Source organism: Glycine max, chromosome 3, assembly GCF_000004515.6.
Source record: "Glycine max cultivar Williams 82 chromosome 3, Glycine_max_v4.0, whole genome shotgun sequence".
NCBI classification, from domain to species: domain Eukaryota; kingdom Viridiplantae; phylum Streptophyta; class Magnoliopsida; order Fabales; family Fabaceae; genus Glycine; species Glycine max.
Window position 1 is genome coordinate 37,795,996 of NC_016090.4, and position 12,255 is coordinate 37,808,250.

Genomic DNA, 12,255 nt, shown 5'->3' on the forward strand with positions numbered 1-12,255 from the left:
AACATGATTCTCGGGGTGGCCAATTCTTCCTCTCGTCGTTGCGAGCTTTGTTGAAGTTGGGCCTATCATTATCTTTTTAGGTTGTCACGGCATCAGCCCATACTTGGTTTCGATACTCAACCAACTCCTCCATCTAAATGTACTTAGTCGCTCTCTTTCGAAGTTTGTCGAGGTCTGATGCTGGTTTTTTGCATAGGTTGTTCACAAAAGCTCCTAGCCTTAATGTTGTTATCAAATGGTGCATAGCCACTATTGGGTCAAAGTTTCAGATATTCAATGCAACTTTTCTGAAGCGTTCCATGAAGGTTCGCAATGGTTCCCTCTTCTCCTGTCGGATGTTGACGAGGGAAACAAATGTTAAGTGGTGAGGTTGGCTAGTGGCTAATTGTGTGTCAAAACGAGCCGCCAAGGTGTCCAACAAATCCACAAAGTTGGGGAAGTCACATGAAGCAATGAAGGGTCTACCCCTTTGGTGAAGTCTGGAACACCCGACAAAGGATTACATCGTTTGTGGTGTGGAGGCTTACTTAGGTGATGTATACGTCCAAGTGTTCGTCTAGGTCCGTGGTACCATCATATTTTTCAATTATAAAGTTTTTCCGGTTGAAGGGGAAAGTCGCCTCCATGATTCTAGGGGCAAAGGGGTTCTTAAATTGCAACAACTGTCTTCCAAAGGTGTTGAGGGATGGGGGAACAGTGCCCAGACGCACACTTGAATTAGTAGCTTTGGGTAAGCCGATTGTGGTTGACTCGGTTTCTCTCCCTTCGAGTAGGTTAGCCCCAGTGACCTATGAGCTCCCCATAGACGGGCATTCTCGCACCAAAAGGCAACGACTTTTTCAGCATGATGCTTTTGCATTTTCGAGACCTGAGCTTGTAACCTCCACACTATCGAAGACAAGTCGGTCTGGTCCTCCATATGAAACTCTTTGTTCCGTTGATTTGCCGGTTGCTCTATTGTTGTTGTATTCGTTCTAGTTCTAGTTCTTATTATTGCCATAATCTCTTGGGGTTGGGATATATCTTACTCGGTCGACCCCATGGTAGGCACCAAAATGTTCTTGTCACAAATGGACCAGACACTTATCCTTATGTTGAGGGGTCTCATTGATGGCTCCTTACTGATATCTCCGATGCATGCAAATCAGAGAGAGCCAAGGGGGGGGGGGGGGGGGGGAGGATACCTGCAAAAGGCATTCCGACACTTAAGTAAGGGGTTTGGCTAAGAGCTGTAGATGATATCTAGTGAATGCTTAAGAATAAATCAGTCTCCTCTTACTTGGAGAGCTCTTCCCTTTATATACTAACCTTACTGGGTCCTAAGTCTATGGGTCTGCATGTTCTGATTACCAATTAGGTAATACTCCTCTTAATCCTACTTTGGTACTTCTAACCAAGTAATTATCCTTAATTGGGTTTATTGATGATAATCATGGCCAATGGTATTTGTCACTTGCATATGTTGAAGGCCGAGACATTGTGCGAAATATGTGGACATAGACTGAGAGGGTACTCGACTTCATAAAATATATCGCATCAGGGATCTTCTCGTCTTGATCGGATACTTATCTGGTATAATCCTTTTTTGAAGAAAAAAAAATCACTAAAAGTTAATTTCATCCAGGAGGGTTTGTTTCTGTTTTATTGGCTCAAATGTATACATATTTTTCACTAACTGTATATATTGAACAGTTTTTTCTACATTAATTACCAGACAAAGCATACATGTATATATACAGTAGGTAACATTTTTCGAAGGCAATTGAGAGCAACAGAATGTCACTTAAGCCTTTCTGAAAGGTAAGAACGTTGCAATTGGTTTTTGGAATTCTGCTTGCTGGCATCTCACAATTTCAACTAAAAATAGTTGACTCATTCAAATGATTAATCACTCCAATCCATGGTCTTTCCTTGGAATCTCAAATGGCAACTGTACCTTAGTAACTGCCGGTTTCACTATCAGATTCTGGCTTGCTACCCCGACGAGAAGCTCTCGTTGTCTGAATAAGCGGATTGTTCTCTTCATCATCAATGATTGCTGGTTTTTGAAAATCATCGCCCTTAAAACCTGGGTGCACGTAAGCATCCTGAAGATAAATTCTCAGGTTTAAGTTTGGCTCCACAGCCCGCTCAAGTGTATCCTTCACCATTGCTTCCTGTCAAATCTCATATATGTCAGCTAATACAGGATCACCATATATATTTGTCTCCCAAAACTCAATCTACTTAGACCGATATACATAAACAATGGTAAGAAAAAAAAAAAAAAAAAAAAAGGTAAAATGCATTGAACTTCTCTACAAACTAAAAACAACTTATTTCAGAGAAGTTAAATAAGAAGAGCTTCTATAATGTGCATAAATTGATTTTAGTTTATAATTTCAATTTATTTTACCTTTTCATTTTCTTATAAGTATTTATGAAGAAGTTTATCCAAACAAATTACTAATTTAGTTACTCTAACAACAGATATATCCTGAACCACGTGTATGCATACTTATAATCACTTAACCAACCTCTAGTGGAAATTTTACAAATGCAGATTCAAAACGACCTTTGCAGTATCTGTGGAACCATAATGTCAAGATGGGTTGCGCAATAAGCACTAGCGTCGACTTATCTGTACCTCTTGTACTTAACAAACCCATCAGAAGAATTTGAGATATAATCAAGCCCGAAATTACTCGACCGTGGATATCTGGCCAAAACGATCCTCCACTCTCATATTGCTGGTTATACACATTGATAATCTTGGGACAAGAAAAAGAAGCCAATATTAAGCATTACAAGAAACACGATGATGCTTCCTCAAATGTTTGTGTAGCAAAAAGAGGTGTAATGCAATGTTACTAGGTGAAGCAATCAAACATCAGTTCAATAGAATTTTTCATCTTATTATTTCTTGGGCTTGTTTAGATATGCAATTATACATAAAAAGAAGTGTTAATAATATATTTTCTAACACTCTTTTGATGTTACTTTCTATTATTGACTTATATTTGCTACAAATCACAAAAAACTTGTGGATCTCATTTCTTATTTAATGAAATCTACTCCAAGAGACAAAGTATTGCAGCACACTCTATGAATAGCTCACCTGGTGCCTAAAGATCATGTAGGCAAAAGCAAAGAATACTACAATGAAGGGGAGAAGAAAAGGTGTGACTGGAGCATACACATGCCCCAACATGAAATATAACTGGATGCGAGGTTCAGATGTGGCAAATTCCAAGCTACCAGGATCCATAGCATTCTGTCTGTCTTGTTCTGTCTTCACCAAGAATGTGTTTTTCACGTGGAACGTAATTAACGGAGCTAACCTGAGGATCTCTGCAGCTATTCCAGCCCAACCGTCGATCATTATGTATGTGATGAAGAATGTGGCTTTCATGGGGATTGTACTGCCAACAGTTTTTGTGAACCTGCAAATTCATACTCCATGTCAGTTGCTGCCAGTTTGGGTGCCCAAATAAAAGCTATCAAAACTCAACAAGCTCAGAGCCTACTCTGTAGAGGGCTGATTAATAAACTGCCCAAGTTGCTGAAATGCTGTTCCTGTTATAACACTCCCAAGGAACACATTGACGAGAACAAACAAGTAATATTTGGAAGCTGACCTCCGGTCCAAACCTGAAAGCGAAGTAATACCTTCCATTTTGGACATCGTCATAAGAATTTTTGGAAGCATTATAAGAAATATCTTTAATGCTAGCCCTGGCAGAAAGCCTTGAATAACAGACTTGATAGATGGCCTGCAACGAGTAACTCAGTGCATGAAACCAAATCCATTTCAGAAAGGAATGACGCTTTTGAAGACACAAAACATTGCATAGTAAAGAGGAAAAAACTCGGATGCAATTTTCTAAGTGCTTTTAGTGTTGTTCTTCAGTAAGAATTGGAATTTTATACTTTGATCGGCAAACGTCAGTAAGGATTACTGAGGTGAAACTTCAATTTTGATTGAAAAACAACACCAAAAATACTTACTGAATCTAAAATTTGACCAAGTTGGAAAAAAACTTAAAATGCAGTTCATGAGTTGTTTTTGGTGGTGTTCTTCAATTAGAATTAGAGTTTTACCTCGGAGTAATCCATGGAATAAAGGTTTCATAGCTCTCAACAAGGATTACTGAGGTGAAACTTTGATTCTGGGTAGAAGACAACACCAAAAGTACTTATGAATTTGCCTCTAAGTTTTTTCCTAGTAAAGATTGAAAAATGAAATCAGTAAATATGTTTAGGGTTTTGCTAACCAGTGGCACTGGTTAAGAAATTAAAGGATAAAGGTTTTAATACAAATCATATGAAAACGCATTTAAAAATTATAAGGTACACATCTTTTATGCATTTCAATAAAATACTTTTTCTTTTTACTTCAGTATATATAACTTAATAAAAAATTCAAATTATATACACTGTCAGTGCATAATCCTTTATCTGTCTGCCTGTCTATATATATACCCCTTATTAATTAGAAGGGTTATATAAATAATCCGAAATACAATATTGTTATATTTCTACTACTGAGCTGAAAAGCACTACAATTAAACAGCCTGCCGTATGAAATTGCTGCATTTCTCTCTCTGCATTCAATTTTACTGATAGCTCAGCCACATTTCTACATCTTAGTAAAAAAGATTGATTTCATGACTTTTGGGGAAAGGATAAACGTTTGATAAAAAAAAAAGAAGGGGCGGGGGGAGATCATTGATGAAAATTGGTATACTAATTAGCTGGTATGCTTTACCAAAAAACAAATTAGCTGGTATGAGATTGAGACCTCTTACTTTTCAATTATTGGCTTCAAGAAAGGAAGGACCTTCTCAATTGCCTCAATGTTGGCCAGAGATTGGACCAGTGCTATTGGTATCATAAAGAAAAAAGTTAGGAAAAATAAAGCAACTGCCATGAGCAATCTTCGCATGTTGAGGTCAAAATATGGAATGGCAAGATTTTCCCAAAAGACATCCCGAGGCTCAGGAGCCCATTCTGTGAGCCAAATAGTAGGATTACTAGTTTGTTGAGTTTGAGCACACACAGCTGCTGCCCATCGTGTTTTGAATGAAACAAAAGCTGCAGGAATAACAGCATTCGGATTGTTTATGATACTTTCTCTTTCTTCGGCTTCCTGTTTGAAATGAACACTAAGAAATTAATCCCCGTATGAACATGTTTTAAGCAGACAGACACAAATAAAAGCAATGGAATATTAAGCCAGTGGTAACAGTTGTCTCTAATCTGTTTTCGCAGACTATTGATATCATGACTAACTATCCTTTTTTATTCTTCTTTTCTTTTTTTTCCTCTAGCAGCCTTACATACCTTGCCCTATTGGCATAAGATGAATCTCTGCAATCAATATTGATATCATGGAAACTAGTTCAAGTAGCCATCATTACTCATTCCTGAGATTATAATAAACCAATAAACTAATCATATGTTCAGTTTACGAGTAACTGCAACAAAAAAAATGAAACCATACATGCCATTAACAACTTGTACATGTAGCACTAGGAGTTGGCCAACCTAATTAGCGACATAAACCTAAAGATAATAATCAATAACAAGAACAACCTAATTAGCATGTGAAACAAGAGCAGAGAATCAAGAGAAAAGTCCAAAATGTTCTGAAGTCCCCTGACTGAACTATTAAAAGCATAGCCCATTATCTCCACAGAATATAACAATAATAGCCAATTGGCATAATTTGATTACTTCAAAATATTATAAAATTAAGTGATAAGGGTTGGCAAAATGACTGGATGACAAAATCTGTAAAGAAATAGTTACAATTACAAAAAAGGATAAGAAGGGTGACATTGACATATCCATTGTATAATTTGATCAGTACTTACTTGTTTGCTCAAATTATCAATTATTGCAGTATAATGATCAATAGCATCAACTTTATTCCCCAAGAAACCCAGGAAACCTGTCTATAGATAAGAAATCAAATCGTGAAACATAAAAGGTTATTAGTTGATATCACCAATTATGGCTATTCCTGTGACAAAAGAAAATGCTAAAAGGAAGTCTCTTCTGAAATTAGAAAAAGTAATTTGATAGTATATCATGAAAAGAAAGCTACCCGAGTAGTTGGCCTCTTGGAAGGATTTCTTTCGTATTTGTTTTGGTAGTAAACATGCCAGTTTATTAATTTCTTCTTCTCTGCAGCTATGCATGCAAGCTTGTTCGCATTATATACAACCTACCAATAATTCATAACAAATTATTCTTGTTACACTAGAGAAAATCACAAAAGTAACACAAATTCACAATTCATAATAGAAGGTCCTCAATCAGTTGAAGTCAACCTCAGTAAATCACAAATCCTAATTCCTAAATCCTAAGAAGAAGGTCAATGTGTTAAAATGTTGGGTTTCATCCAAATTCTTATCCGAATGATTATTGAAGGTTTCCCACTTTTAAGTTGTAACTTGTAACGGAGTTATAAGGCTGGCTTGGTAGTTGAAGGGAGAAAGGGAGGAGGGAGAGATCGTGGATTCAAATCCCTTCAACTAACAAAACTAACAGGCTAACAACAAATATTTACCGATCCAAAAAAAAGTTGTAACTTATAACCATATATCAAGATAAGTGAAATATATGTTTTTTTAATAGAAAACTGGTGGTAGGATAGTTCTTATCCTGGTACGGAAAGTGTGGGATTTGTTATTGTTCCTTATGTATCAAAGTATTGTAGCTGAATGATGATAAGAATTGGTAGGAGGATGAGAATGAGAATTAGGGACAACATATTCTGAGTAATGTTGGAGGAGGGTTAGCAACCTCGTCCATAAAAGTTGCATGGACATAAGGTTTCTAGCTTTGTCTATAAAATTGTAATATCAGTGTGGATGAGGATTTGTAAATTTATCCAGGAAAAAGTTGTAATAGTAATGGGAGAGTATTTCTCTTATTCAAGGATATGGACATGTTAGAAAAAACCAGGTTAAATTTTGAGTATTTATGATGTGCTATTGCATAAACTTATCTTCCTGACCCAGGTAGCCCTTCATTAGGGTTTGTTTGTGAAAGCACAAGAAGGGGGAGTGGTACGTAATTCCCGACACGAACAACTAAAAACAGTATACAATTTATACATGGTCGAAAGATTATTTGTAATTGCAATTAAGTAACATGCCTGATGCATCAGATAGTGATCCGGATGGTTGACGCAAAAAAAATGTTCGATGTGCTCACTTACTGATTCATCGGGATCTGGGGGAACATTCCTTACCAGGACCTGTGAAAAAATCCAAGTGGTTATTACGAAACAATATTCAGCTTGCCACAGGACAGGTGGAAATTGGCTGCAACTAGTAGCTCAATTCTTCCAATATCTGGAAGAAAAAATGCAAATATACAAAAGATAAATGAAAGCCGCAACCTAAAACTCTCTTGGACAACATAGAAGACAACTAGACAAGCATCTGAAAAGGATAGTTTTGCTAGCAAGTCTCCTATAAATACTAAAATACAGATACTTACTTTCTGATTATCAATTTCTTGTCAAACAAATACAAGCTGAAAGGCTATGTATCGAATTTAATTGTAGAATGCATGGCAGACTAGAAATCCCAACCAGTTACTCATCCCCATGCATGCACATGGGCTGCTGGTATATGCAGCCACGGGAACACATCCTGTCATAGTCATAGATATTCCGAATTTTTTTCAATATTTTACATGGATGCAACAGAACCGAAATTTTAACTAAATTGCCTCCTTTGAATTACAAGATAAAACATATTCAGTCAAATGTTTGATTCACCGATCCAGGGGTATTTGAGGGAAATCAGAACAGGTCAAAGAAATACCATGGTAATTGGTAAGTCGGCCACAAAATAACATATAGAATCACAACATGTTCAAATAAGGTAAACTCCCATAAACATGAGTAATAACTCTCTTCATATCGGCAGCAAAATGTATTTGTAGGAGCTAGAGCACCAAAAATGTAGAAATTTTGGTACTGAATCTCTAAGTGTTTTTTTTTCCTTTATCATGAAGAGCAGTGATGCAGCAAAGGGATCTCAGTCAAAATGAGACCAACTTACAGTGAATTGGTCTGGACGACGACGTTCAGCTGCCAAAAATCGCAATCTCATTTCTGCTATAACCTTGTATTCCTTATAAAGACTATAGCATGTCCAAGATGAGAATACATATGACATTACAATATGCACCCAAAACCTGGAAGAAAGTGACAACAAATTTCGCAACATAACATGATTAATGACACTAAATAAGAGTCTGAAACCCTATTATAATAAAAGAAAATGAGCAAGTTGATTCAATTAATATTGAAACTCTTGGTGGTACTCTGGTTTTCTTAATTAAAAGGCAAAGATCAAAGTTGCAATCACATTTCCAACACAACCAATAACTCCTTTAATTTGTTAAGAATCCAGTGTGTTGGAGCAAGAGAGAGAGAGAGAGACTCAGAGCTAGGACAAGATTGTCATAAAGATCATCTCACCTATCTGATCCAAATGGGATGTTTGATATTGAAATCTTGTCAATACTGCTAAATGTCAAATCCTTAGGTCCCCGTGCTTGCAATGTTTTCCCGAACCAGTTAACAGGAACCAAAACCATAAAAGCAAGTAAGGTAATTGGAGCAAATATTTTGACCCTGTACATGAGTATTCCCATCGGAGATAAGAATATATCAAAAAGAAAAGGATCAAACAATTAAATTCAAAACAGTAGATAAGCTATTGCTGTCTCTTTTAAATTATGTCCATGTGCACATGTAAAGTTTAAATGAGAAACTTGGCGTACAACTCACCCAAGAAGATAAATCCGAATGTACACAGCTGAGTCAAGTCCTGCATGATCAATAAGCTCAGGTTCTGGCATATGCAATGCTGCAGGCATCCAATTCAGAAACCTGATGTAGGTCCCAAAGTCCAAATTAACAAATTTCTTTACCCTATTGGATCCTGTTGGACTGCCTCTTATCCCCTTCAGATACCATTTTGGGAAGTAGACCCTATCGTTAAAGGGCTGAAGTCGCAATATTCCAAATGCAAACAGGAACGCCAATGCAGACAACAGATTGATGGATGCCGAAACACAAATATCCCCAATAGTCGCCATTATCTTCTTCCTTAGAAGCGCTTAATCTGTATCATACACAAACATCCCAAATTGGCTTTCCATTTTCCAACTAGCAAGCCATACTACATTTTATCTATTTATCCATATTGAGTTGAATTATAAATCAATAACTTCCTAATTTGTTATACATGTGCTTGCATATTTATCACAATCTTGACTGCATAAATGGTTAGTAACTGCATTTTATCCTGCATTTTAGAAAAGCCAAATTCAAATAAAAAATTGTTTAGTTTCCAATTTCCACACCACAATTGTTTAGCATCAATGTCGTAGTTATGTAATCATTATTCAAGCATTCAATTGTTCTATGCTCTATTCAGCTAAAAGAACCATTATCAACTGCGTTTTATTTTTCTTAGAAGCCAAATTCAAATTATAAATCAATAATAACATCATAATTTATTATACACGTGCATGCATTTTATCACAATCTAGACCATCATTAACTGCACTTAATCCTGCACTTTAGAGGAGCTAAATTCAAAATGAAAAAAATATTCTCTAACCAGTTTCCATTTTCTACACCCCATATCAATGTCGAATCGCATTATGCATATGTTTTCTGGCATTCAACTATTCTCTGATGAACCAGAGCAAAATTCAGATAAGGAAAAAAAACAGAGAAATAAAGAGAACCTATCAATTTCATCAACTTCTATTATTGTCTTAGCTAGCATGCACACGCATTGCACGCAAGAGCAACGATTAGTGGCAAAGGAATTTCAAAATAAGCAAATGTCTGGACCTAAAACACGAGATTGAGAATTGGAAACGGGGAAATGTACATTTGTAGGACAAATTCACGGTAAAAGCCTCTGTCCGGCGACGAATGCCAAATGTAGAGGCATGTTTGGTTGAGAGGAAAATAAAATCCGGCACGACTCGGTGGTTTCTCTGATTTGTACAACGAGAGAGAGCAGAATTTGTTTTGCTCTACGGCGTTTTGGTGGTGTCCAAACAGCGGAGAGAGAAACGGGAACTGAATTTTGGTTTGCAGAGAATGAATTACCGTTCTTTCAGCGCAGAAAAAGAGAGGGATTGAGTTGGCGCCAAAAGGTTCGGAGGCATGTCAAATAGTTACCACCCTTTTTTTTTTACCGTTTTTTCTCCACTTGGACTTACCGCTTAGTGCTTACTAATGCCACACTACTTACCTTCGATATAGGGCAACTGGGAAAAGACCGAAATAAATAAGTTTTTTTTATCAGCACGAAATTAATAAATATAAGAAAAACATGTTTGGTGGGCGTTATTTTTAGTAGTGTTTGATAATTATTTTCATCTTTAAGAATTAGTATATTAGTTTATTCTATTGATTACATAGGATGAATATTTGTTTTTATGTAATTAAATTTTATAATAAATAAATATTTAAATATATAAATTATATGATAAATAATTTATTTTGTGATTTTTCTAGACTTGACCCAACTAGATCTAGGTGGGCATAATAGGTTCAAGTAGCTCTAAAGCAAAACCAAGCAAATTGAGGACAAAGAATCATCCTGTAAGATTTTGGAGGAACATTAACTTCCTTTATCCTCCCATCAGAGGATAAGTATCCTTGTGAATAAGAGATAACTTTCATTTCTTGCTACCGACAAACATCAAAACAATCAAAACAGCAAAACTTATTATATATAAAAAGCAAACTTCATTGACATGGCTTGTAGTTTCTTAGACTTATTATATATATATATATATATATATATATATATATATATATATATATATATATATATATATATATATATATATATATATAATACAAGAATAAAAAGTGCATTAGTCATATACGGAAGAGGTAGAAAGCAAGAAACGAAGCTTAGGGAAAATTTTTATATTTTGTAATTAATGTCGATTAAATTAATTTTACATAATATTTCTTATTTGTATTAATATATTAAACAACCATTGAGAGAGGTAACTAATTTTAAATAAAATTTTCTTCTTACTAAATAAATTATAATTTAAAAGGATATTGAAAATAATAAAAAGTTACCAAATCATTTTTTCTTTTTTTTATACTCTTATTTTGAAATTTAAATTTAAATTAACTTTTAAGAAAAATAAACAAAGGCCAAACATAGTCGCATTTTAGAATGTACTTGGCGTGTATGTTATTATGTAACAATATACTAGTACATATATTCGCAAATTATTTAGTGTATGCTTTTTGATGATAAAAAATTACTAATATAATTTGTGAATTCATAGATGATTTTTTTCACTTTAATTGTCTTAACGTATTAATTGCCTTAGATATGAAAAAAAGAAAAGATTCATAAATATTATATTCTGGTATTTAAAGAAAAATTAATAATTAAAAGTTGAAGTGTTATAATTAAAAATTAAAAGAAGAACAATAATCTTGTTTTATATATTAATGTTAATTTAATTTCCTTAATCGTCTTGATTTCAATCTATAGAAAAAAATTCCTTAATAAATTGTTTTGTCTTGATTATGTAAAGATGTAAATATAAATAAATAGAAAATATTATTCTAATCTAATTAAGAAAAAATGGTAAGATGATGTATTGTATTAGGATTTTAAAAGACTGTTTTGGCATAAAAAAATCTTGTGGATTTTTAAAAAAATTGTAAGAAAATAAGGGTTTTTAAGATTTTTTTAAAAAGATTTTAATGGATTTACAAAATATGAATTTATAAGATTTGAAAGCACATTAAGTATTTAAGTATTTAAACGAAACTCGTGAGTTTTTTAAAAACATTTAAAATTACTAATAACATGTTCATGAATTTCATCCACCTAACAATTTAAATAAAATTCTTCTTATATAAAAAAACCTTAAATATATTACATGACGAATCAATTTTTCTAAGCATATTTACAAGCACAATAAATTCATTCCCTTTCATCCACAATTATGTTAATTGTATAAAAATTATATGTCACAATACCTGTTAATAACATTAATATTTGTAGTCATTTTCACACTGACAATTTCATCAAACAAAATAGATGTCCAACAATTACTTTAAATCTCATTTATATATTTATCCACCTATACACAAGTCAACTTCTTAAGTTTATTAAAATTATATATTTTTCATGTTCATTTATACATATAAGTGCGTAATCAAGATGTCACAAATTCAAATAATTG

General features: G+C 34.3%; 1 protein-coding gene across 3 annotated transcripts; it reads right to left on the minus strand.

Annotated features, from left to right (window-relative positions):
* Positions 1-1,626: 1,626 nt before the first annotated feature.
* LOC100798474 (CSC1-like protein At4g02900) lies at positions 1,627-9,105 on the minus strand. 3 transcript variants are annotated; one of them, XM_041014070.1, is made up of 11 exons: positions 8,795-9,105; positions 8,483-8,638; positions 8,061-8,196; positions 7,145-7,246; positions 6,089-6,208; positions 5,852-5,936; positions 4,788-5,124; positions 3,507-3,752; positions 3,098-3,422; positions 2,517-2,750; positions 1,627-2,156 (listed from the first exon to the last, which is right to left on the minus strand). In XM_041014070.1, the coding sequence occupies exons 1-11, from the start codon at positions 9,103-9,105 to the stop codon at positions 1,938-1,940; spliced, it is 2,271 nt and encodes a 756-aa protein (XP_040870004.1). In that variant the 3' UTR covers positions 1,627-1,937. The 3 variants fall into 3 exon arrangements, with proteins under 3 accessions (XP_040870004.1, XP_014629277.2, XP_003520558.2); XM_014773791.3 differs by lacking the exons at positions 8,483-8,638; positions 8,795-9,105 and having other exon boundaries at positions 4,788-5,128; positions 5,856-5,936; positions 7,208-7,246; positions 8,061-8,186; XM_003520510.5 differs by lacking the exons at positions 8,483-8,638; positions 8,795-9,105 and having other exon boundaries at positions 4,788-5,128; positions 5,856-5,936; positions 8,061-8,186.
* Positions 9,106-12,255: the final 3,150 nt, after the last annotated feature.